Raw genomic sequence first — 27,998 nt, 5'->3', positions numbered from 1 at the left:
AATGATAGGACTGACTCTTGGGTTTGAGAAAAAGGACATGGTGCATATAAAGTATAAAAGATTCAGAGATAATTGTGTGACTGATGCAGTTCTCCAAGAAATGTATATTTGTGCAAGTGTGGAGTTTCTGATGACTGTTGCACATGTCTTTTTTGATGCCTACACGACTAGTACAACTTTAGAAACCAGTGTTCAAACATGGACTACTAGAGAAGGTTAGTTATCAAATGAAAATTTTAATGTCTGCATTGCTGCAACTATAGTTACCCTGATTAATCTTTTCAGTGATTGGAGTAGACATATTAATACATTAAAAATCTATTTTCTTTTTAATTAAATTTTTATTTTTATATTAATTACAGTTTATTCACTTTGTATCCCAGCTGTAGTCCCCTCCCATTTTCCCTCCCAATCCTACCCTCTCTCCTTCATCTCCTCCCATGCCCCTCTCCAAGTCCACTGATAGGGAGGACCTCCTCCCCTTCTATCTGACCCTAGCCTGTCAGGTCTCTCTCATCAGGACTGGCTGCATTGTCTTCCTCTGTAGCCTCATAAGGCCGCTCTCCCCTCAGAGGGAGGTGATCAAAGAGCCAGCCACTGAGTTCATGTCAAAAACAGCCCCTGTTCCCCTTACTAGGGAACCCACTTGGACACTGAGCTGCCATAGGCTACGTCTGTGCAGGGGTTCTAAGTTATCTCTATGCATGGTCCTTGATTGGAATATCAGTCTCAGAAAAGATTCCTGTGCCCAGTATTTTTGGTTCTGTTGGTCTCCTGGTGAAGCTACTGTCCCCTCCATGTCTTTCATTTCCCCCTTCTTTCATAAGATTCCCTGCACTCTGCCTAGAGTTTGGTTGAGTCTCAGCATCTGTTTTGATACCCTGCTGGGTAGAGTCTTTCAGAGGTCCTCTGTGGTAGGCTCCTGTCCTGTTTCCTGTTTTCTCCCTCTTCCAATGTCTATCCTGTTTGCCTTTCTGAGTGAGGGCTGATCATCTTACCCCGGGTCCTCCTCCTTGCTTAGCTTCTTAAGATGTACAGATTTTAGTGTGTTTATCCTATATTATATGTCTAATATCCACTTATAAGTGAGTATATACCATGTGTGTCTTTCTGCTTTGGGATACCTCACTGTGGATGATCTGAGTTATGTATTCGTTGTTCTCTGAAGGCACTACCAAGCAGGAGAGATAATGAACTAATTGTTCTTTAAACGTAAATGTAACGTTTTAATATAATGTATTCATTAACTTTTATAATCATGTCTAGCTTTTATTATATAATTTTTCTGTTATCTTTTACAGAAGATAACAGTTATCTATATTCATTATGATATAATAGAAAGAGTGTTGAGGTTGGAAATTTGATTTAGATCCATTTCTGCCATTAAATAGTAGAGATTTTTTTTCCCATACTCTGATTCATATCTCTGTAAGTAAATGGAGGTTTGGTGGTGGAGCATGTGTATAGCATATTCAAAGCCAGTTCTACATCCAGTCCTATGAGGAGGGGCCAGGGTGAGAATAATACCTATCTCAAAAATAAGTGCATAAGAAATGCTTTTGGGATGGGTGATTTGGGGGAATGATAATACCCATCTCAGAAAGAAATACATAGTAATTACCTTTGGGTGGATGACTTATTTTATTTTTCACATTGAATGAATTAACAAACTGTTCCTCATAAATTCTTCATAAGTAATATGTGTAATAAAAATGTGATTATTTCTATTTTAGTACCTGTTCAGGAATTAGGGAAGTCGGAAATGAATATTCTTATTAAAAACCCCGAGATTGTATTTGTGGCTGACATGACAACGAATGATGCTCCTGCCTTAGTCATCACAATGCAGTGTGAAATTTGCTATAAAGATGAACCTGAAAGCAATACAATGACTGCTGCCATTAAAGACCTCCAAGTCAGAGCATGCCCATTTCTTCCAGTCAAGAGAAAGGGCAAAGTTACCACTGTGAGTTTATTATCTAATAATCTACTGAATTGCAGGTTATTTAGGGATTACTGTAACCTCTTCAGGATGTGATTACCATCTTTTTTTTCTAATCTTGTTCATGGCTGCACTAGCTTTCTTCCTGAATAGAGGGCAAAACTTAAGAGTGTTGTTTTATTTTTCTAGATGATCTTCTTTTAGAAGAATATGCTAAGCATTAACTTTATCCTTACACTTTGAAATATTTTGCTTTGAGGTTCTCTCAGTTTGAAAATGCTATTTTACCTTTAAGACTTTGTATTAGTTTTAGTATATTGTGTTTCAGTTTTATTATTTTGATTTGGATAATATTTCTCAAATTATGTGTTTTTATATATAACTTACTCCATCTTTCTGCCATTTGCTTTTACATACTTGATACTTGAATTTTACTGTTAACAATATATTATTTGGTTTCCAGTGTTGGAAATTAAATTCAAATACTAGGCAAATACTAACACTGGCCTATTCCTCTATGTCTTCAAAACTTTTCAACAACTCTTAGTAGTCATAAATATACTCATGAAATGTTTAGGCTGCTATAGGAAGAATGAAAGCATAAATATTCCTTATATTAGCAACTAAAAATAGAAACTTATTTTAGGAGAATCTTAACAACACGGCGAGGCTGATACTGAATTCACAGGTCTTCTTGCTTCACCTGCCTGAGTGCTGGAATTACTACCATACCGAGCTAATCTTAAGTAAAGTCTATTTATTGGTTATGATCTAAAATGGACTGTTTCTGTAGTTCTCAGGACTAGGTGGCTCATCACTAAGAAAAAAGGGAAAATAGAAGGTGGAGTTCATACTCAGTTCTCTTGAGATTATGACATAATTTTTTTGTACTTCCATTCACGTTTACCATGCACTTTCTGGCTTGGATATAGCTGTAAAGTCTTGAAGGACTAAGAGTTAGACAGACTCCCTTGCAGCAAGGCAGACAGGGAGAGGGGCCATGACTAGGCAGTCCTCACATTCATGACCTGAGACAAAAGCTTGGCAGCTTAAATCGGCCCAGCTTATGGGCTGATTCAATGGACTCAAAAGCAGATCTGTATATGTTTATACAACAGTTGTGAACCAATCTAGCATCAGTGAGAGGGGAAGGGCTGCTGCAAATGCTGTGATCTAAACTGCATCTGGATTCTAACAGTGCATTCTTATTCCTTACTCATCCAGTCAATAGATGAGTTTTAGATAAACTTACTTTACAGAGTTTTAATCTTAAATTTTAAAAATTAGGATATGTAATAGTCAGCTGTTAACAAGGTACCTGTCTTCCTGCAGTGTTAGAGCAAGGTAGATATATACTTCTCTTTCTAAGAATATGATAATGATGGTTCCTACTAAAGCAAAAAACAGTCTTGGTAGAAATACCATCCAAACACTGCCCCTCCCTACAAAATAATATTTAAAAAACATTGTAGAGGATGTACTTGATGACAGAAAACTTGCAATTTAATTTTTTTCTTTTGTTACTTAGAAAGTGGAAATTGTGATAAACTTCATATATACATATATATGAAAATGGCCAAGTTTCCTGATTTCTTTATATGAATAGCAAAATGCTAGGAGGGAGAAAGGGAAAGAGAAAATTTAAACAGAACCGGACTCAGTGCTTTTGGTAATTCTCAGTCTTTCCAAATGGCAAAATGGCTGAAAATCATAAATGGATGCCCAAAGTATAAAGATACAGTGTAGAGAAATGACTGCATGACTGTACAGTCTTTTGCTAAAAACTCACAAAGATGAAATGATCAATAATGTTAAGTCACACAAATGATGCCTTGAGAATGTTAGAGTGTGTTGTTGGAGGTGATGGGAAGGAAGTAAAAGAAGCTGACAGGCTTCTACACAGGCATTGTTATCCTTTCCTCACAACAGCTGAAGGACTGACATCCCTCTGCAGGGTGGAGACTGCGAATGTATCAAGGTGCATGATGGAGGAAGGGAGCTTGGGTATTTTATATGGTGGAAAGGGTACTTTTGGACTGGAAGATTCCCTCTGTTAGTCAGTTCCCCTATGTCTCAAGTTGTAAATACTACTCAAGAGGACTGTTGATCCTCTTATCAGAAATGCCCAGAACCTAACAACCTACTTTCCTGTCCTGAATTTCTCACTCTAACCCTTTTGGGTATGTTGCACATCTTAATCTATTAAAGTCTTCTAGGAGCATATAATGTCACCCTTATTTGGCTTATCATTTTCTGGAAAAGATCAGTGGATGAGACTTTTAAACTAGTGGAGTAAGTCTTCATGGAATATCCCAGGCCTTTAAGGTTCCTGTTTAGATTATTTTATCAGAAGTACTTCCACTTTCGATAGGAGATGGTGGTACAAAAAAGAAGGGAGACTCTTTGAATCATCATAATTTCATTGGAAGTAGGCTGATGGTTTACCTACCTCTCAATAAAAGGAGATGGAGGATGACTTAGAAAGTAGAACAGAGAGATGCAAGGAATTATTCCTAGGATTAGAAATTGAGTCAAGAAATTTGTTTGCTAGGCTTGGTTAAGAGTTGCTTTGAGCTGTAACTGTCATCTTGTGCACCTTTCCACCATTTTATGTTGCCATAGCCAGGCAGATCACCCATCCTGAGTTTTACAGTTCTTTAAAGAAGAGTTCCTCCCCACAGTCACACCAAACTGACCACATTCAGGAATCTTCTTAACATGTATGCCTAGTTCTAGACTTTAAGTTGGTAAAAGATAATTGAGATTTTGTATTTAGAATAGATGGAAGGTACAGCTGAAGATGTATAACGAGATAACAATTAGATCCATGAAGAGATTTTGTGCTTGAATTGTGTTAGAATGAGATCCTTAGGAAACTTTGGAGAGGGTGAAGTATCACTTGGGAGAGACCTATTAGGAGCCTAGTGGTTACAATTCTGCTTGCCATAGTTAGGAAAAAGTTAGTTCATTTATAATGACAGATTTATTTAGTGGGTTTAACATACTTACAGTTTTTCTTAGTGCCTTGCAGTTTGAACTTTACCTATAAGATTGGCCTTTCACACCTATTTTTCTAGGGAACAGTGGCCTTTCACACCTATTTTTCTAGGGAACAATAGTATGATAAACTTTTAGTGAAGTAAAATAAATGCTACCACATAGCAAGAGCTTCATTAAGCATTTTAAAATGTTGGGGTGTGTGTGTGTGTACACACTTCTTGTCTATTGACATGTGATAACATGTGCTGCCTAGGTACCCTGAGAGTAAAAATGTATGCACTTAAACCTCTAAAATTCTTAGAGTCAAGTGATGTTTATGGGGGTTGTCTATACCCAAAAACCAAAACAAAAACTTCTGTAAATGTTCAGATATAAATGTTTTTATTTTCTCAGATGCAGGGATGATATGAGAGCCATACCCAAGCTATATGAATATGCTGCTTGGGCTAAGCCCAGAGCATTTCTTTCTCTGTTGTAGCTATCCTTAGGCTAGGCCTGGGAGCTTCTAGCCTCTGCACAATCTACTCTTCTGTAAACCTGAACCATGAAGGCTGCAGCTTCCAGGCTCTCTGCTAACCGAGGCCTGGAATGTTTCAGCCTCTAAAACTACTGTTGAATAAACTCACCCTTTTTACCTTTTTCTGAACACTCTCTGGCTGGTGCAACTGAGTTTTTCTGGCCCAAACTCCTCTATAAAGGGTTCAATCTGACTTCTCTCTTGGCTTCTGACTGAATTCCTCTTCTTCGTCTCAAACTAACTCCAGCAGTATGTTCTAGTCTTCTGGCTGTGAGTCCAGGTAAATTTACACACACACAGCCTACTTCTACTACACTCTTCTGTATAGTTTTCTCTACTTTCTCTACCTTCTGTGCTCTCTTGAATCACCTCTCTTTCCTGTGCTCTTCTCATGAGAGTTGGTCATATCCTTTCTCTGACTCATTCTGTCAGATCTTTCTCGGATTCATCACTTTGTCCTTCATTTAAATGTCACTTTCAATGTGCTTTTATAATCTAACCTTACTTTTATTGTTTGGAATTAAAGGTGTGTACTAAGGTTGTGTCTACATTCCAGCCAGATCGTATTTTTTGATATGGTCTCTTGCCAGAGCCATGTAGCCATGTTGCTGGATTAAAATTCCTGTATAAAACATCACAGCTCTCAAAGAAAATAAGAGATAGTTTATCTGGAGCCATTTTTTGAGTGAGCAGAGTTTGAGAACACCAGTTTAGGTTATGCCAAGTTCCATGTTTTAACATGGAAGCAGTTTTGTAAACTTGGGGGTTTTGAAAAAAGAAAGTTTTAAATCAAGGCCAGTTTAAAATTCTTTGATGGGTATATTAGAGAAGTGGTTACAAGATAAGGGAAGATTTTCTGTAGACCCAAGAAGTTTCTGATGACTTTCTTAGCTTTGGGGTTAGTGGAAGCTAATGGTCTGCTGTGTTACTAGGTTCCAAAGGTTTTTATTATTGACAAGATGTTATTTAAGACACAGAGGTGGACAGAGAATAGCTGTTCTGGAGGGCTAGAACTAGCCCAAGATAAGCCAATTAGTCTTTGGACCTGCAGCATTCTAATCCCTCCACACCACTGAAATTCTAACCAGTCCACCAGTCTCTACAGACACAGCTTCTTTTGGAATTTTCATTCACAGAATGTATATAGATATAGATGTATATTGCTGATATTAGCCACATTACTCCTCAGGATTTTGAATAGTCTTACCAATGTTCCCCATGTAAATTAAACTTAGTATATATCAGAAAAAAAACAAAAACCCCTAAGATTACATAGTGAATTTCAGAAAGAAATAAGTGATTCCTATTCATATCAGCAGAACAAATATGAGGATGCTGTGCTATTTAGCTGTAGGAATGAATCCTCAGAAAATAAATACAGGGAAAATTCTGCATTTGTCTTAGAGGAATAGAACTTGAAGGTATCTAGGGCCAGGAACCTAGCTGAGTAGTCTAAGCTTGGTATCTCTCCTATAATTACAGTAAAGCTATCCTTAGGGTATTAGTTTTCTCAAGTGTCGCTTGGATCAAAGGATCTGCCTCTGAACTCACTTGCTTAGCTGTTGATAGGAGGCTTCAGTTCCTTACCAAATCAGGCTTTCCCCAGACTTGCTTTAACATCATTTCTTCTAGGCTTGAGTAAATAACCAAATGTTCTTATCAATGTTGGGTACTACAGTAACGTTGAGAAATGAGATAATAGCAGTGTTGATATAATGCACAGATCATTTGGGAGCTATCTGTTGCCATTGTATATTGCAAAACATTCTCATCAGTTTGTGCCAGTAGTCTAATGAGATAAAAATGCTGCAAATCAGTTGATTCTTGGTGATACATGTATGACTCAGCTAATGTGCTCATGCCCAACTTTTGTAAATTGCAGATCTCAGGCGTTCACTATGAGGTCTTAGACTTCTTCAAATAAATATCAGAATTGGGGTATGGGAGATTACTTTTTTGTCTTGTCTCACTAGTATTATTGCTAATATTTTTGTTTATACTTTATTTTTATAATGAATAGTGTGTTGATTCACTTTTATATAGTTATAATTATTTACTTTTTAAACATAATTATCTATTACTAGGAAAGACTTTAAGCAGAAATATTTTAACACAAATATCCAGTTTAATAATGATTTTTATTTTGTAGGTTTTACAACCTTGTGACTTGTTTTATCAGGCTACTCAAACAGGTACAGATCCACAAATTATTGATATATCAGTGAAGTCTCTTACACTGAAGGTAAGTTAAACCATCAACATTAAAGTTGATTTGGTGATAGGTCTGTCTTAGCCACTCAAGAAGCTAACGTATAAGAATTGTGATGGGCGGGCATGGGAGCATTAGCAGGCCTTCTGGTGTTGATCTCCTTGGTTTGCCTGTGGTATATATGCAAGATTAGAGTCTCACAACAGCGTAATGCAGCCATGGCCATTCAGGACTTTACAGCCATTGAAGCAGGACAGTCTCCCCAAGCATGGTTGGCTACCATAAAAAGCTAAAATGTTACGCTCAGGATGCGAGGCTAAGCACTGCACTCAGGGTCAGCCGCTTTGGACCCAGAGAAGAGCATGTCTGATTGCATGCGGGTTGATGCCCCAGGTCCCGCCTCTGAGAAAAAGGTATCAGACGGGTCTGATGCTCTTTGGGTGGATGACACCTAAATGAACATCGGTACAAAGTCCCAATTTATTTCTAATATTAGAGATCAGACCTCTACTCTTGCCTGATGCATCTAAAACAAAAAGGGGGAACTGTAGAGAGCTGCGTAATGCCGCGCCTTAAAGATGGAGCTGATTTCTGCCTTCCACCTTCCCGATGGTGAGTGCTCTCTGTCATGAACAACTCCACATTTGGCTAAGGCTGAGGATCTGGCTTGCTTCCATGTATGTGGACCTATCTGCATTGCCCACGTGGCATGCTGGGGCTGGCTACCCAGAGGCTATTTAAGCTGTGGGCTGGCTTTCCCCAGGGTCAGATGATTGTTTAAGGTTTCTGAATAAACTGCATTGAAAAAAAAAAAAAAGAAAAGGGAGATTACATATTTTTCTGAATTTGATAACAGAGATTTACACCATTTTTTCATATCATTATAATCAATCTACTATTAGATATCAGTATAAAATACAGCATAATGAAAAACAACTGTGGACAAAAACAGTGGGAAAATCATATATTATTATAGTAACCACTTTGATGGAGCAGGCTTAATAAATTTTCTAATATGCAAAAAAAAAAAAAAAAAAAGAATTGTGAGTTCCAGTCCTGTCTGAAGTACAGAGCACTGAGCTCTCAGCCAGCCTGTACAACTCGTGAAACCCCATCTAACCAGCACCACTGCCAGCTTTAAAAGGATGGAGCTTATTGGTAAAGCACTTGTGTAGCATTTACTGGGCCTAGGTTATGCCCTTGGCTCACAAATGAATAGTTTTGGAAGTATATGTATTAAGTTTATTAAATACTGTTAATGTAAACTTATGGTGAATGCTATATTTTATTAACATTTGACTGTTTTATAGTTCATTTCTAGTATACATATAATTGTAGTCATATTCAATTGGTTTAATAGTCACTATAGACTTAGAAATATTTTACCAAATTTACCTAAATCAGGCTTTCCCTAGTCTTGCTTTAACATCGTTTCTTCTAGGCTAGAGTAATAACCAAATGTTCTTATCAATGTTGGGAACTACAGTAATGTTGAGAAATGAGGTAATAGCAGTGTTATATCTATTATCTACAGTGCATTCCTAGTTCAGCCTTAATTCTTCACGTTCATTCAGCAAATGTATATAATCCATTTTTAAATTTTGTTTTTCCATTTAGGTTTCACCAGTTATCATAAATACCATAATCACTATTACTTCAGCACTTTACACAACTAAGGAAACCATCCCAGAAGAAAACACTTCTTCTATAGCACATTTATGGGACAAGAAGGATACAAAGAGTCTAAAAATGTGGTTTCTTGAAGAACCAAATGAAACAGAAAAAGTAACTCCTGCAAATGAATTGATGCTGAAAGGAGAGACACTGAACTTGAATATCGATTCTATTTTTATAGTTCTTGAGGCTGGAATTGGTCATAGGACAGTGCCAATGCTATTGGCAAAGTCACGCCTTTGTGGGGAAAGTGAAAACTGGAGTACTTTAATAAATCTTCACTGTCAGCTTGAGCTAGAGGTAAGCATGTCTAGACTTTTTTAGGTTTTGTAATACTTCATATAGAATATTCTGGGATCCTGGATCACTATTTAAATTGAGTGTACTATAAATACTGATACTGGCTTTAAATCTTGTAGAAGAAAGCTTACAGGTTTATGACCTTGATATTTTATCTCTCTATGTATATGATATTATAAAGATGTTATATATTATATATACATATAATATATTCAGTACATAACTCAAACACTGAAATCCTGGGGAAGGCAGGAAAGCTCATCACGATACCACCAACACACTGCATCTTGAATCATATGGTACCTGCCGTGGAGGGATTTTAGTTATTGGTGGTAGATTGGCAAGTTTTCAAGTGTCAGTAATATGTGATGGATGAATGCAGGACTTGCTGCTTGGTCTAGGATGGCACTAAGGAAAGCTGCTTTAGAGAGGGTCCCAAGTCTGCAGGCAGGGTTAATGGGTAAAGGAATTTAGCACCATGCTGACAACCAGAATTCAATTCCCCAGACCCTTGTGCTAGAAAAAGAAAGAACTGCCTAGGACAACTGCTAGTTGTCCTATTACTGAAATGTGTACACGTGTAAATAAAAAGTGGAAAGGGGGTTCTGTTTTACTAAAATGTGGAAGTAAAATTTCATCTCCAAAGGTAAGCCAGGTGAAGAAAGTATAGAAAGATTATGTATAGCAAACTGTGATTGACATGAAAAATGTTTTTTTATATAGAACAAATAGCACAGTCAAAAGGCATGGTGGTGAGAAGTGGCATTAAAAATATCATTTTAGATAGTTAGAATGCTTTATTTAAAAAAACTAAAAATTCTCTTTTTAGGTTCACTATTATAACGAAATGTTTGGTGTTTGGGAACCTTTACTAGAACCTTTAGAAATTGATCAAACAGACGATTTTAGACCATGGAATCTTGGGATCAAGGTATGTACGTGTATGTTATTCTCTTAAAGTTTACAGCAAAATTGATAAAGTGTAGTTTCCCCGTATGTCCTCTGCTTTCAGCATATTTATAACTTCATTTTTAACAGCCTTAATCAAAGTATATTTGAAGTCTGAAAAACAGTTTAGAAGAAAAAGCTTTCCAAAGTTTTTGAAGCCATCCATACTACATTATACACTTTATCTCATTTGTTTGTTTGTTTGTTTGCAAGTGGTTGTTTTGTCTGCATCTATGTTTGTACACCGTATGCTTGCCTGGTGTTCACAGAGACTAGAAATGGTCATCAGATCCCCTGGGTCTGGAGTCACAGGCCATTGTGAGATACCATGTGGGTGCTAAGAGTCAAACCCAGGTCCTCTGCAAGTGCATTTAGCCACTGAGCCATTGCTCCTGCCCCATACGAGACCAAAAATGTTATAGACTTTCCTAAAGTAAAAATAGTGGCCTGCAAAGTGACAGAGATCTTGTTCTTAACTTACTGCAGCCATGATCTTTTAGGTTGTGGTCAATCCCAAATTTCCTTTGTTCTGTGAGTGGGCTGACTGACTTTCTCCTTTCTTCCCTCCCTCCTTTCAGCCTTCCATCTTTCTCCCTTATCTCTACCTTCCTCTTTCTTCCCCTCTACTATTCCTTCCTCTCTACAGTCCATTGAAGATTATATGTCATTTGCTTGAAATATATTGTGATTTTATATAATCTTAAGACTCAGTGCCTTTAAATAGGTGAAATTGTGCTTGTGAAGCAAGGAATTATCTAATTAAGATGTTTCTACCTAACGATGACCTCAACTTGTAGACAAATCTAGTAAGGTAAAATATCTTTGAATTCAAGGCTAGCCTTGTCTACAGGATGGATTCCAGGCCAGGCAGGGCTACAGAGAGGAACCCTGTCTTGAAAAGCTGAAGTAAATGAAAATAATATCAGCTACATATCTAGGTTGGCATGTCTACCATATGTATTTAAATTATTTAATTTAATTCTCTGGGTGGTTATACCAGATGAAGTATTTCAATTAACTATTTTCATTGGTAGTTTTTGGATTAGACTATACATGAGCAATGAGTCTCTGAATTCCGGAAAGAAGTAAATAATACTTACAAATTTTGGCCACATGGCATTGCTCTGCTACGTTTATGTAACTGTGGTAGTCCCTAGTTCTGTTTCTATTACCATGACCAATACACTAAACTGCTGTTCGTGACTTGTAGTGAAGTATATGCTTTTGGTTTACCTGCAGATTCCATCAATACTTAGTAACTTTCAAAGTTTTTCTTTCTTCTAAATTATTGCATTGGATAGAATTTGTTTTCCTTTAATATGTCCTTCTCTCAGCTTTATGGCATTACTTGGCATGTCCAAGAAATTTCACCGGCAATATGACCCATGGAATTTATAGCTCTTTCTGTAATGGTGTTAGCTTTTACTTTACAGATAAGTTATACTCCTAGAAACAAATTCTTTTCTTTTATGTCTAATTTTTTATGTCTAATTTTAATTTATCATTTTAGATGAAAAAGAAAGCAAAACAGGCCATTGTTGAGTCAGATAGTGAAGAAGAAAACTACAAAGTCCCAGAATATACAACTGCCATAAGTTTTTATTCTAAAGACCAGTTAAACATTACATTATCCAAATGTGGCCTAGTGATGTTAAATAATTTAGTCGAGGTAAGAAAAAAGATTTGAACCTTTAAATATTGACCCTTAATTGAGTAAAGTTGTTGTATATCTAATTATATTTCTTATGTGCTCAGCCCACATTTTATTTTCTCCAAATTTTTCCTGTAAGGCATTTACCGAAGCTGCAACTGGATCTTCAGCTGTCTTCCTTAGGGATCTAGCACCATTTATGATTTTAAATTCTCTTGGACTTACTGTCTCTGTTTCACCAAGTGATTCTTTCAATGTACTCAACCTTCCTATGGCAAAATCCTATGAGCTGAAAAATGAAGAGAGTTTAAGTATGGATTATGTACGAACTAAGGACAACGACCACTTCAGTGCAATGACCAGCCTAAGCAGCAAACTCTTCTTCATCCTTCTTAGTAAGTGTTATATTTCCTTTCTGGGGCTTTGAGAAGTTATTTTTAAAAGAAATTTTACTCATATATAGTACCTTCTTAGCATGTTTATTTTAAGCAGTATGTTTTCTAATACATTGCCACTATATTAATTACCTTTCTGTTACTGAGGTAAAACACTGTGACCAAAGCAACTTACAGAAGAAAGACTTTGTTTGGCTTGAAGGTTCCAGAGGGTTAGAGTCTATGATGGCAGAGTAGAGTCAACAGGAATAGTGACTGGACTAGCAAGGGCAGTGTCCCCATCCTGAACTGCAAGTAGGAAGCAGAGAAGAAAATGAGAATGGTGGGAGGCTTTGAAACCTCAAAGCCCACTCCAGTGATGCACTTCCTCAAGAAGGCTGCACATCCTAATCTTCCTAAACAGCTCAGCCAAATAGGAACCAAATATTCAAATGCCAGAACCTGTGGAGGACAGTCTCATTCAAACCACCACAGGGACATTATTTTCCTTTCGAGTATATTATCAAAATAGGTGACTTCTTAAAATAATCCCTTAATACTGATTATATTTAGACTTTTTCATTTAGGAGACAATCAACTGGTATTTAACATGCATTTAAAACTAGTACATAGTGAATTCTGATTAACTCTGGAACATCTGTATTTAATTTAGCACCTGCTAACCACTCTGCTGCTGATAAGATCCCTTTAACAAAAGTGGGACGACGTCTGTACACTGTAAGACACAGAGAATCTGGAGTTGAAAGATCTGTTGTTTGCCAAATTGACACAGTTGAAGGAAGTAAGAAGGTAACAATTCGCTCACCAGTGCAGGTATGAAGTAAGGAATCTGTAGGAGTTCTTTTTATGCATATGTCTGAAGTGGGCTGGGACTGTGGCTCAGTTGGTAGAATGCCTGCCTTGAATGTAGGAAGCCCTGAGTTGATCCCGGATCAACACCACAAACACACGTAAGGTGTGTTTCTAATCCCAGCACCCAGGAGATCGGCAGGAGGGATCATCCTTGTCTACTCAGTTTGATGCCAGCCTGGGATATATGAAACCTGTTTCAGAAAAAAGAAAAGAGAAATATTCAACTTCATTATTGCTAAAAGAATACAAACTGTAGTGGAAAGACAGCCGATGATAAGATTCTCATCAGTAAATACTCCTATGACATGAGCTGTGGAGCATCATCATTTCTTACAGAACTGCTTTATACAATGTTTTTAGCATTTTGTCAAAATATTCCTTATATTTTGCTTTGTCTTTATAGCATGGTTATATTTTTAATAGTAAAACTATCAAAGAAATTTTAGACATACTGAGATTTATACAGTAAATACCATATGAAGTTATAGTTTTTGACATAAAGATTACGGTTAACAAACCTTCATAGCTGTTAAGATGATGAACGTATTTACCACTCAGAAACTTCATTGTCTCCCTAGACATCCCTTCCTATACATCCATTTAGCTCATTATACATTAGTTATACAGTCTTGAATTTTATATAGGCATAATAAAGAATAGAAATTGGCTTTTTCATACTTCTCAGTGAAAGCTATATTATTCTGCTGAGAATACCACATTTTCATTTTGAGTGAGTCTGTATTTATAGAGGTGAGGTTTGGGGTTCAAAGTTTCCATTTGGTTATCCAGTTGCTGCAACCCACATAATCTTTCCCTTTATCCTCATTGGCCTAAAATATTAGTGGTCTATTTATGAATTCTGTTCTTCATTAATCTGTTTATACCAGTACCATACTCTCTTGATTACTCTCCGATTCCAAGTTATAAATCCTGGTATCTCACCTTTTTTTTTTTTTCCTGAATTCTTTTAACTAATGTAAGTATTTTCCTTTTTAAAAATAAAATGGGCTTCTTATTAAATTTTTATTTTTGATTTCCCACTACTATTATTTAGAAAACAGGTTATTATACCATTCATATATAGTTTTCTACTTATTAGACTCATGCTTGTTCTAGTAGATTTTAATAATTATTATACTTGCAAAAAAAAGGACTTTTTTTGTTTTTGTTTTGTTTTCTTGTTTTTGTTTTTGTTTTTCAGACAGGATTTCTCTGTGTAGCCCTGGCTGTCCTGCACTCACTTTGTAAACCAGGCTGGCCTTGAGCTCACAGAGATCCACCTGCCTATACCTCTGCTGGGATTAAAGGCATGTGCTACCATGCATGGCTTCGTACCATTTTGTTAATGTGATAAGTGACCTAGATTTTCAAACATTAATCCACAATATTCCTCATATAAATCTTTGTCTTAAAATTTTTAAGTTTCTAGAGTACTGTTAGATTTGGTTTGCTAAAAACATGTTTAGAATTTTTGCATTTATTTCATAAAAGATGTTGGTCTAATGTTTTAATGTCTTTAGAAGTTTTAAACTACAGTTTGACTTGATCTAAGAAATTGGTTCTTAAGATTATACTGTTACATTTAAGTGAGTACTTAGCACTAATTCTGAAGTGTTGGGAAATTTTTCCAATAGGTGAATTTAGTTTTTAGTTATTTATAATTCCTTATTTTAACATGTATACATTTATAATGACTGTAAGTCACAGACTTTATTTGAAGTAATTCAGCTATTTAAATATTTTTGTTTATGTATTTTTAATAATACAGTATTTGTATTAGTCCTTTGAGAATTTCATATAGTGTATTTTGATCACATTCAATCCCCATTCCTCTGCCGCAGCACTTCCCAGATCTAGCCCTTCTCATGTCTGCACCCCGTGCATCTTTTTTTTTTTTTTTTTTTTTTTTTTTTTTTTATGAGACTGCCTAGCAGCAGATGGTCTGAACATCTGGTTCTTAAAATATTTCTGCTCTTTTCCTGAGCCTTAAGTAGACATTGTGTTATGTATTAATTAGAGGCAGGCATTCCACAGGTCAGTTGGTCTCTACATTTTGATCAGTTTGTTGCTTTCTGTACTTATGTCTGTCTGCTACAAAAAGAAGCCGCTTTGATGAGGAGTGGGAGCTACATGTATCTGGATATAAAGACAAGCATTAAGATGGTGTTAGAAAAGTGGAAATAATAGGCTTTGAGTAACCTTTAGCTTCCATGGTCTTAGCCAGCTATCGGTAGTTCGCTAAGTTTACAGTGCCAGGCATGAATTTCCTTCTGTAGAGAAAGCCTTAGTCCAGTTAGATGGTTGATGGTTAACCCCAGGATATAAGTGCCACCATTATATAACATACCTTTCAAAATTTCTTGGCAGTCTCATCATTGTGGATAAGGAAGGTAGGAATATTGACTTGATTTCTTTTTTTCCCTTGGCAAGTAGGATGGCTCTTCCTATGCTGTGAAAGCTAATCTTTAGAAGGCTTCAAGATCAGTTCCAGGATTAATCCTCTAAGTTTTATGTCTAAAGTATGCAGTGTTTGGCAAAAGGATCTTACCTATTTTTGGAAGGCACCAAGGGCAATAACAATACTCTGTATGCTTTAAGGGCTCCATTGTACTTGCCTCACCTACATAAAAAAGCCTTCTTATACCTGGCACTAGGATTTTTGTAAGTCTATAATTTTGAAGGGAACATTGTCTCCTCTGTGTGTGTGTTTTCATAATTTTAAGTTAGCATAAAATAATACCCTATGGCTTTTTCAAATATATAATCATCTATTACACCACAAATCTTTTCCTTTTCTTATTCTGTTTTGTTTTTTCTTGTTTTTGGTTTTGTTTTTTGAGACAGGATTTCTGTGTGTAGACTTGGCTAGCCTGGAACTCATTCTGTAGACCAGGCTGTCCTCAAACTCAGAGACCTACCAGCCTGCTTCTGCCTCCAGAATGCCACCACTGACTGGCAGACATTTCCTATTTAACAAAAGGACACCACAATGTATTATAGATAAGCAAAATACAACAGAGATTATTACTAAAATAATCCTTATTATTGACAGTGATAATTTCTACATGTATTATTTTAAAATGTTTTAGAATATGAATTTCTTGTATTTAGTAGTCAGGAAAGATAACCTCAAGGGTAAAATTTACTTGTGGTTACCAGCTAGTAAGTAATAGTGTCAAGATTTGGTTTCAGGGTTTTTATCTCTTTAGGAATAGATTTCTTTTTAGTGTAAATGTTGACTTTGTTACGCTGGTGTGGATAGTCATAAGTGTAGGAATTATTCAGTAGAATGACACATTACAGCTGTATTTTTCATTAGTTTATAAAGGTTAGAAAATTTACATCCACCATTTCAGAGACTGGGTAGTCTGAGTAGAGGCAGCAGCCCCAGTGCTTGATGAGAACTGCTGTTAAATGCTCTGCTTCCAAGACAGTAATTTGCAGTCGGTCCTCATCAGTAAAAGTCAAGAAGCAAGAGGGTATGAACATGTGCCTTTAACATGGAGCATAATGTGATATGACTGTGTTTGAACACTTAGTTCCTAAATGGTGGCACTGTTGGGGAGGTTATGAACATCTTAGGAAGTGTAGTCTCTCTGGAGAAAATTGGTCACAGTGGGCAAGACCTTGAACCTCTAGATCTTGAGAATCACTTTCTTACTGTAGCAGTGTAACTAGCCCCCTCAAGCTTCTGCAACCATGCCTTTCTCACCATGATGCGCAGTGCACCCTCCCAGCAAAAAAACAAAATAAATCTTCCTCCTTTAAGTTGCTTCTTGTCAAGTTATTCAGTCACACACACACTCATACACACGCACATACAACAGCAAAATAATAAAATGGGAAGAGCTGCACGGTGTGAGTGTATGTAAGTTATGTGTCTGTGCAATTGTACTATGAGAGTGTGTGAGAGTGCTTATATATGTGTGTGTGAGTGCTTATATGTATTGCTCTGTTATTTCATTTTCTTAGAATTAATCACCTTTTTTCAGTACTATTGTCTTTTCTTTTTAATTTAAAAAATTTTTTAAATTGTTATCTATGTGTACTGGTAGTTTTTCTGTATTATATCTGTATACCATTTGCATGCCTGGTGCCCACAGAGGCCAGAAGAGGCATTGGATGCCCTGGGACTGGAGTTCCAGGTGGTTATGAACTGCCATGTGGGTGCTGGAATGAAACAGTAGTCCCCGTGAGAGTAGCGAGCACTACTAGCTACCAGCTCAGAGTGCTCGCTGTTTATATCATCTGCTTATAACCAGCATTTTCCAGATTAAATCTGGTCAGAAAACAGACAGACCGAAGCCGTGGTATCTAGCTGTACACTTTAAATAATATTGGGCTCTTAGACCGTACTTATTTGCATCCGCAGTTAGTTGAGTATAAAATTTAGTTAATGTTGTTATCAGCAGAAATGTGATTGTAAAATTTAAACAGGATTTTATTGTTTTAATTATTTGAAATTGCTCATTTTTATGAATTGAACCATTTTCACTTTATTATTATTATTGTTATTAATACTATTACTATATTTACAATTTATTCACTTTGTATCCCAGTTGTAGCCCCTCTCTCATCTCCTCCCAGTCCCACCCTCCTTCTCTCTCTCTCTCTCCCCTATTCCTCTTCCCTAGTGCACTGACAGGGAAAGTCCTCCTCCCCTCCTGTCTGACCCTAGTCTATCATATCCCATCAGGACTTCCTGGATGCTCTTCCTCTGTGAGCTGGATAGGTTGCCCTAGCAGAGAGAAGTGATCAAGGAGCAGGCAACCAAGTTCATGTCTGTGTGTGGTCTTTGGTAGATGCCTCGGTCTCAGCAGTTCCCCCATGGGCTCTGCTTTTTTGTTTTTGTTTTGTTTGTTTGTTTTTGTTTTTTGGCTTTGTTGATCTCATTGTGTGCCTCCTGCCCCCTCTGTGTCCTTTTATTTCCCCCTTTTTCTATAAGATGTCTAGGATAAACCTACTAAAATCTATACACCTAAAGAAACTAATAAAGGGGGAGGACTCTGGCTAAAATGCTCAATCCTCATTCAAAAAGGCAAAGAGGATAGACATCAGAAGAAGGAGAAAACAGGGAACAGGACAGGAGCCTGCCACAGAGGACCTCTGAAAGGCTCTACCCAACAAAGGGTATCAAAGCAGATGCTGAGACTTATAGCCAACCTTTGGGCAAAGTTCAGGGAATCTTACGAAAGAAGTGGGAAATAGTAAGACCCGGAGAGGACAGGAGCTCCACAAGGAGAGCAACAGAACCAAAAAATCTGGGCACAGGGGGTCTTTTCTGAGACTGATACTCCAACCAAGGACCATTGTTGGAGATAACCTAGAACCTCTGCACAGATGTAGCCTATGGCAGTTCAGTGTCCAAGTAGGTTCCATAGTAATGGAAACAGGGACTGTCTCTGGCATAAACTGATTGGCCTGCTCTTTAATTACCTCCCCCTGAGGGGGAAGCAGCATTACCAGGCCACAGAAGAAGACAGTGCAGCCACTCCTGATGAGACCTGGTAGACTAGGATCAGAAAGAAGGAAAGGAAGGCCTCCTCTATCAGTGGACTTGGGGAGGGGCATCCATGGAAAAGGGGGTGGGACGGTGAGTTTGGGAGGGGAGGAGAGAGGGGACTATGGGGTTTACAAAGTGAATAAAGTGTAATTAATAAAAAAATGAAAATTTAAAAAAAGCAGGTAAAACTAAAGCCCACTGTTCTGTTTTCCTGTTAGTCTAGAGGAAATGTGGTTAATTTGGCTATATATTGTATGTGTATATTTCTATCCTTTGTTTTTTTCAAGTCTTTGTTTTGGTGACAGGTTCTTTTCTTTTAATGATTTATTTACTCTTATTTTATGTGCATTGGTGTTTTGCCTGCATGTATGTAAAAGTGTTGGATCTCCTGGAACTGGAGCAACAGACACTTGTGAGCTGCCATGTGGGTGCTGGGAATTCACCTGTGTTCCTTGGAAGAGTAGCCAGTGCTCTTTACCACTGAGCCATCTCTCCATTCCTGGTGATAAGTTCTTACTCTGTGGCCTCAATTGGCTTCAAATGTGACTGGTTGCTCAGTCTTGAGATGGCATGTTTGAGTCACCACCCCTGATTTCCCCATGTCTTTTAAAACTATTTCATGTGCACATTAAATACATGTTATGTTTTGTTTTGAATTGTGATGTTACTATATTCCATCATATGTGAAAAAAAATTAGTGAGTATGGTGAACATGACACTTTATGCATGTGTGTAAGTATTTGTTTAAGTATATAATTTAAAAATATTGCTATGACTCAGAAAATGTGGATTTTCCTTTTTAATTTGTTTTTTGCAAAAAGTTATTTTATCTATTACCCAATCAGCAGTCTCTGAGCATTTTTGTTCTCACTGTATGTGTTCGTATTTTTGCTGTTTGCTGTTGAGCTCCATGCCTTGTTCATAGAAGGCTATAGCCCCAGTTTGGAGGCACATGATTTTTAACCTTTTATTTTCAAGATTTCTGGGTGTGGTTTATTGGGGGGGGTGCCAGTTTTGTTGTGAAAAGTTTGCCTGCGGATAATTTGTGTTTTCTTGCTTTCTAGAAACATTGAATATCTTTTTTTTCTTTCTCTCTCTGTCTCTATTTGTTAGTAGTTAGCTTTTTCTTCTGGGGATTTTCTTTTTATTCTATTTCTTTTTTCATTGTGCTGTAACTTAATGATTTTCAAGTTTTGTGTGTGTACTGTTCTAGACCTTTTGTTAACTGTATTACTGACATTTCCCAGTCTGACACGGCATGCTTTATTTTGACATACTTACCTGACTTGCTTTTCATTTTTGAAGCCATTCACAGATGTATGTAGTGCATCTTTTTTTTTTTTTTTTTTTCCAGAGCTGAGGACCGAACCCAGGGCCTTGCGCTTGCTAGGCAAGCGCTCTACCACTGAGCTAAATCCCCTACCCCATATGTAGTGCATCTTAATCATCCTGTATTCCTCCTTCCGTCCACCTCCCTCTGCCTGTTTCCCCAGTACATCTCCTCTCCCACTTAATGTCATTTATTTTTAAAGTGTACTAACTCCAGTAAATGAATGGAGAACCTGCCAGTATCCCCTCTTCAAAGAACAATGACTCCCCTCCTGACCAGTAGCTGCTGAGCTGTGCACTTGTGAGCCCCTTCTTCATCCATTCTGACTTTTAACTGTTCTGACCTTGTATAAGTACGCACGGTTGTGAGTTCATGTCCCCAGGCCAGCATTTCCCAGTACTCTTCTCTTCCTCCAGTTCTTAGAGTCTTTCTACCTTCCACAGTGTTCTGAACCTTGAGGGAACGATGTGTGTGCATGCATGCATGTGCACGTTTTCCCTGGGTTGGTTCTTTGACACTTTCATACATCTATAAAGTATATTTTGATTATTGTAACTCTCCCCCTCTCTGTTCTCCCTTCCACTCCTCATATACATCCTCTTTCATACAAACTCTCGTCACATTCATGCAGGGGTTTTTTGTTGCAGACAGTCACTCTATTCATTTAATTAAACTAGGATTTTGTACATTCATTTGTTCTATAAGCCAAAATAAGCTATAGTATTGGTTTTAATGTAATTTTTATTTATTCTTTTAAGAATTTCATGTGTATACAACTTACTTTGATACATATTTTTCCCATACTTCTTCAAATGCTCCCTAAACATCCTCCCCTTACATCCCTTTCCCAATTTCATGTCCCCATTTTTTTTAAAAGCACAGTGAGTCCAATTAATGCTGCCCTTAATGTGCTTCTGTATAGGGCCATCCTTTGGAACATGAGCAACTTACCAGGGGCAACACTTCTGATGAAAACTGACTCTCCCTCCCCAAGCAGCCACCAGTGGCAAAAGCTCCCCAGCTGGAGTGGTGTCTTATGCAAACCTCCCTCATCTATGTTGGGTTGTTGGCTGGCTTAAAGTTATTTTCCTATAAAAAAAACAAAAACAAATAGTTTCCTTTCATTCTTAAAGATAAACAATTGTATGTTTATTTATAGTTTATATGACCAAGCTGAATAGTGCCTGATAGTTTCTATGTTAAGATATGTAGGTAGACATATTTTTAAAATACCTTCTCTTATATTAATATTAAATATATTTTCTTCCAGATTAAGAACCATTTTTCAATCCCAATTTCCATTTTTGAAGGAAATACTTTATTGGGAACTGCTTCACCTGAAAATGAATTCAATATACCATTAGCATCTTACCGGTGAGTTATTTTATCTTTTTATTTGCCCCAAACTGTTTTAGAGAATGTTCAGTTTCAGATTCAGTGTAGATTTTGCCTTTAAATTATGAAACTTTCATCCATTCTACACTCCTAAATATCACATCCAGCCTTGATTTCAAGTTACTTAGATATCTTCTCAAAAGTAAAAATTATTATTGTATTTTAATGTCTGCATATTATTTGTATTTTTACTAATTAATACAGCTATTATATATTTGCAGTGTTTCCATTGTGACCATACTCACGTGTTCATGTGTTTTAAAATGTCTAAAATAACATGATTTGTTTCCTACATTTATAGACTATGAAGTGATTTTTACTATTCAAAGGTTTTATAATAGAAATTTTTAAAATTCCTTTAGAAACAGTATTTTTTGGTATCTATATCTGTTAATTATTTGGAGATAGAATTGAAATGTAATCTTAAATACTTAAATGAAAAATATTGATGTAAATATGTTTCAAAAAAAGATACATGAAATGATGGTAAATTAAGACTTAAATTGTGTATTTTTATGTAATAAATGATGGTCAGGCTATTCAATTTAAAGGACAACAAATGTAGAAGATTCAGTGTCCAATTGAGTCAAGTTCCAGCACCATCACATGTAATGTAGAAATATGTGGAAGATTTTTAAACTTTTAAGGCTAGATGTTAGAAAAGTAATTAGGGGTAGAGGTTGTTTTGACAGCTCGCCCATAAGAGATAGAATCATAACAAGTTTTAATGGAAGGTATGTATAGAAGATTAGTTTAGAAGCAAAAGTGCTTGCCTGAGAAGTATGCAGTTTTATCACCAAAACTGTAGAAAAATGGCTAGTTAATTAAATCTTACATAAACATACAAAGATTTTTTTAACTTTTAATTTTTTATGTATTACAATTTATTCACTTTGTATCCCAGCTGTAGCCCCCTCCCTCGTCCTTCCCAATTCCACCTCCTCTCCCTGATCTCCCGTGACCCTCCCCCAGTCCACTGATAGGGAAAGTCCTCATCCTTTTCCAACTGACCCTAGCCTATGAAGTCTCAACAGGGCTGGCTGCATAGTCTTCCTCTGTGGACTGGTTAGGCTGCCCCCACTCCTCAGGGGGAGGTGATCAAAGAGCCTGCCATTGAGTTCTTATCAGAGACAGTCCATGTTCCCCTTACTAGGAGACTGAGCTGTCACGGGCTACATTACAGGGGTTCTAGGTTATCTCCATACATGCATGGTCTTTGGTTGGAGTATTAGTCTCACAAAAGACCCCTGTACCCAGATTTTTTGGTTCTGTTGCTCTCCTTGTGGAGCTCCCCTCCAAGTTTTTCTATTTTCCCCTTCTTTCATGAGATTCCCTACGCTCTGCACAAAGCTTGGCTATGAGTCTCAACATCTGCTTTGATACCCTGAAGGGTAGAGTGTTTTAGAGGCCCTCAGTGGTCGGCTCCTGTCTTGTTCTCTGTTTTCTTCCTCTTCCAATGTCTATCCCATTTGTCTTTCTGCTGGAGAAGATGTGGAGAAAGTGGAACCCTCCTCCATTGCTGGTAGGAATGTAAACTTGTACAACCACTTTGGAAATCAATCTGGCAAATTCTTAGACAATTAGGAATAGTGGTACTCAAGATCCAGCTATATCACTCCTAGGCATATATCCAAAATATGCTCAAGTACACAATAAGGACATTTGCTTAACCATGTTCATAGCAGCCTTATTCATAATAGCCAGAATCTGGAAACAACCCAGATGTCCCTCAGCTGAAGAATGTATATAGAAATTGTAGTACATTTACACAGTGGAATACTACTCAGCAATAAAAAACAAGGAAATAATGAAATTTACAGGCAAATGGTGGGAACTAGAAAAGATCATATTGAGTGAGGTAGCCCAGAAGGAGAAAGACACATGTTATATACTCACTTATAAGTGGATACTAGACATATAGGATAATCATATTAAAATCAGTACACCTAAAGAAGCTAAGCAAGAAGGAGGACCCTGGGAAAGATGCAAAATCCTCATCAAAGATTTTTTTTTATTAATTACAGTTTATTCACTTTGTATCCCCTCCATAAGCCCCTCTCTCCTCCCCTCCTGGTCCCACCCCTTCTTCACACATGCCCCTCCCCAAGTCCACTGATAGGGGAGGTCTTCCTCTCCTTCCTTCTGATCTTATTCTATCAGATTACATCAGGAGTGGCTGCATTGTCATCTTCTGTGGCCTGGTAAGGCTGCACTTCCTTCAGGGGCGGGGGGGGGGGGTGATCAAAGAACAGGCCTATCAGATTATTTCAGAGGCCGTCCCTCTTCCCATTACTATGTAACCCACTTGGACACTACACTGCCATGGACTACATCTGTGCAGGGGTTCTAGGTTATCTTCATGCATGGTACGTGGTTGGAGTATGAGTCTCTGGGAAGAACCCTGTGTTCAAATTTTCTGGTTCTGGAATTTTTTTTTTTTAAGAGTGATTCTTGGATGTTTCTTAGTTTTGGGGTTTTTTTTGTTTTTGTTTTTTTGTTTTTTTTAAATTACACTTAGGGCTGGGGAGATTGATAAGTAGGTAAAGTGCCAAGACTTGAATTCCTAAAAGTCATGTAAAAGCTATGTGTAGTAGCATGCCTGTAATCACAACCCTGGGGAGGTGGGAGAGGTGATTTGGGGCCTTGTGAGCCACTCAGTCTAGACAAATCATAGCTCCAAACTTGGGGAGAGACCCTGGTATCTATAAGCAAATGCATGCAGCCTCACATACATGCATATACCACACAGAACAGTATTTTTTAAAATACTGAGATTTAAGAATATTTTGAATGTATATATATTGAAGTTTATTGTAAAAATAATCATAATCAAAATAATTTGGCGAGTTTCTGAAAAATTGAGATACCTGTTTAGACTATGTAGCTCTGAAACATGAAAAACAGCCTTCATTACAGCAGCAGTGAAGGGATGCAGTGTTCCTAGCAGGAGTCTTTTAATAGAAGGTTTTGGCTTTATTGGTGATAGTGATGGTAGTTGGTTGGTTTGCTGGTTTTGTTTTGGTTTTGGTGTTTTTTGTTTGTTTGTGTTTGTTTGTTTGTTTGTTTGTTTTTAAGACAAAATCCTTCTGTGTGTCCCTAGCTGTCCTGGAACTTGCTCTGTAAGTAAGGCTGGCTTCAAACACATAGATCTTCTTCCTTCTGCCTCCTGAGTCCTGGGATCAAAGATGTGAGCCACCACTCTGGGCCTAATTTAAGGTTTTTAAAAATGCTTTTAAATTTTGTTTAATGTTTTATACAGATCATCCCTTTCTTTGAAGCCAGAGGATGAGAGCTATCACATATGTGAAGGAATTGACTTTGAAGAAATCATAAAATATGATGGACAGCTTCTAAAGAAGAAATGTAGACCTGTAAACCCTTCTAAGCAATCGTTTATAATTAATATTGTCCCAGAAAAAGATAATTTGACTTCATTGTCAGTGTATTCAGAAGATGGCTGGGACTTACCATATGTAATGCACTTGTGGCCGCCTGTCCTTATTCGGAATCTTCTTCCATACAAAATTGTTTATTACATAGAGGTACTTGACAGTTTCTCGGTGTTGTCTTGTTGCTGACTTTGTCACTTGATTCATTTAAAGTTATAAACAAAATATTTTAAAGCTTAAAAGAAGTTATAGCATTACTTAAAATATCAGCTGAAAGCTTAAATATTATCTTTAAAAATATAATTTAGGGCCTTCAAGCCTCATAACCTGAGTTGAATCTCTGCTATCTTAAGTTGTCCTCTGACCTCCACAACAGGGTACTGCAAGTGCACACACATGGGTGAGCTTTTCCTCACACCCACGAAAGTTTTGAAAAAAAAAGATACTTAAGAAAATATTTTTCATTAATTTATCTTAGCAATGTACTAAGCTGTATATAATATGATATGCAACTTGTATAACAATATGTAGGCCTGTATAATAAATGGCATATAATCACCATCTGAAGATACCATTTATTTTATAAGATTTATTTTTCAATCCTTTCCCTTTATAATGTATGTTTAAGTAATGGATAATGAATTATGAAACAAGCATGGCTATTGATATTAAAGTAACATTTAAGTGCAGTACTTACACAATTAAATTACTGTTTTTTAAAAATATTTATGAGTGCTCTGTCTTTACACACACCTGAAGAGGGCATCAGATCACATTATGAATGTGAGCCCACTATGTGGTTGCTGGGAATTGAACTCAGGACCTTCTGGAAAAGCAAGTCAGTGCTCTTTTTATCAATTACAGTTTATTTACTTTAAAAAAAGAAAACAAAACAAACCTGCATTTAGGACTGTCTGTGTGCTTAAGTGTCTTGTGTGTATTGATTTATTTAGTCTGTGTAACAGCTGAGCATTTAGATTGACACTGGTAAATAGCATGGTTTGTTTTATGTATCAAGGGTGTACTGTATCTTGCATTGTGTTCTAACTGCTCCAGTTCTTAATTGATTGTATCAAAAAAAAGTGTTTGCAATGTAGCTGTCCTTTAAAATAATTTAGATTTACTATTAAATCTGTACATTATTATGAACAAACAAACAAAAAGAACTTTATTTTAGATTAAGTAGGGGGTTTCTCTTGGATATTTTTGTAAATATTCTTCAGTGTTTATCAAATATAATAAAGCAGTTCTTAGCTGTAGTCTGTTCATTGTAGGCTTATTTAACTTTTTGAGTTACAACATGCATACAGTTTTGAGATGCATTTTTAAGTAGTAATTTTTTGTGGTTTCATTTTTCATATGATGGATTACCATAATGATATTTAGTTGGTAGGTGGCCATTCATGACTTGGAGTTATATCCTAGCTCTGCCATGTACTAGCTTATGTTTTTAGGTAGATTATACTTTTTTTGTATTTTATTAAATGAAAAAACTTTTGATATAACTATTTTGGTTAGGTCACGGGGAAAATCAAATTAGTTAAGTGCATAAAGTATTTACCACCATGCTCACAGGTAGATTTGTTACAGGTAATAAATAGTTGCCCTTTATTAGCCGTTTTAGCACATAAACACTACCATCATTGTTTTGTGAAATGGTCTGTTCAATGTAAAACTTCACCAACTGAAGTTATTTAAAACTTATATTTTGTTACAATTATTGGAAAGCTGGGGGAAAGACACTAGAAAGGTCATAGAAATAAAACTAAAGTAATGAAGTTGTGAGTAGAAAAAAAATAATGACTTGAGACATAGTAAACAGCATGAACTGATAATGAAGGGATTGATTTTTTTTTTTTAAAAATGGCACGTAGTGTATGTTGCTTTTTTTTAGATTATAACAGGTTTCTTGAAGATTTTGTTTGTTTGTAGTTTTCAAAACTTCAATAACTAGTAGATAAGTTAGGGTTTGCTTTATCTTTACTGATTACAGTATTATAGTTACAAGCAGCTGTGAGGTTCTACACATCATTTCAGCTTAGCCTTTCGTAGTAGTTTATCTAGAGTGTTGTATAAGTACAAATACCCAAATGTAGCTGAAACGCTGGAGCAGAGTTACAGCTTAAAGAATGCTGATGACTTGTTCTGACAGTTACTTGGAAAGAGTTTTGTGGAGTATTTGGAAAGAGTAAGTGCATTTGGGTGTGTGCTTTTCAGAAGCATGTTTAAATTTGTTTTTTATTCCAGGACACTGAAAACACTGTTTTTACTCTAAATGAAGGACATTCATCACAGATTTATAATGTACAAATGGACAAAGCCAAGCTCCACTTAAAATTACTTGACTATCTTAATCATGATTGGAAAAGTGAATTTCATATAAAACCTAATCAGCAAGACATCAATTTCATCAATTTTACCTGTCTCACAGAAATGGAAAAGACTGATTTGGATATTGCTATCCACATGACTTACAATACTGGTCAGACAATTGTGGCATTTCATAGTCCATATTGGATGGTCAATAAAACTGATCGGATGTTACAGTACAAAGCAGATGGAATCCACCGAAAGCATCCACCTAATTATAAAAAGCCAGTTCTTTTTTCTTTTCAGCCAAACCACTTCTTTAACAACAATAAGGTATGTGTTGCTTTTTTTTCTAACTTTTGCTCTTTATGTAAACATTGTATTTCAGTTTTTAAAGCTTTGAAGAATAAAATTTGAAATTTAGGTACAGATAATATTTGTTAAATATTTGAGGTTGAAAAGTTAGCATAGCAGGGTATAGTAGGATGGACTTGTAATTCCAGCATTTGGGACACAGGAGGATGTTGATTTTTGAGGCCTTTATATGTAAGTGGTAAGTTATGTCCAACCTGAACTACACAAG

The 27,998-nt window shown here is 36.6% G+C and overlaps 1 protein-coding gene across 3 annotated transcripts in view; it reads left to right on the top strand.

Annotated features, from left to right (window-relative positions):
- Vps13a (vacuolar protein sorting 13 homolog A) overlaps positions 1–27,998 on the top strand; it is a 185,885-nt gene that overhangs the window by 101,287 nt on the left and 56,600 nt on the right. For all 3 annotated transcript variants that reach the window (XM_060387172.1, XM_060387175.1, XM_060387176.1), the window contains exons 38-48: positions 1–215; positions 1,734–1,966; positions 7,609–7,701; positions 9,286–9,642; positions 10,472–10,573; positions 12,101–12,259; positions 12,381–12,636; positions 13,289–13,449; positions 21,592–21,695; positions 24,976–25,258; positions 27,353–27,748. In XM_060387172.1, the coding sequence (XP_060243155.1) occupies positions 1–215; positions 1,734–1,966; positions 7,609–7,701; positions 9,286–9,642; positions 10,472–10,573; positions 12,101–12,259; positions 12,381–12,636; positions 13,289–13,449; positions 21,592–21,695; positions 24,976–25,258; positions 27,353–27,748 (2,359 nt within the window). The remainder of the gene's footprint in view (positions 216–1,733; positions 1,967–7,608; positions 7,702–9,285; positions 9,643–10,471; positions 10,574–12,100; positions 12,260–12,380; positions 12,637–13,288; positions 13,450–21,591; positions 21,696–24,975; positions 25,259–27,352; positions 27,749–27,998) is intronic.

Source organism: Meriones unguiculatus, chromosome 1 (genome assembly GCF_030254825.1).
Source record: "Meriones unguiculatus strain TT.TT164.6M chromosome 1, Bangor_MerUng_6.1, whole genome shotgun sequence".
Taxonomy (NCBI): Eukaryota; Metazoa; Chordata; class Mammalia; order Rodentia; family Muridae; genus Meriones; species Meriones unguiculatus.
This window is presented reverse-complemented; position numbering and strand designations above follow the sequence as displayed.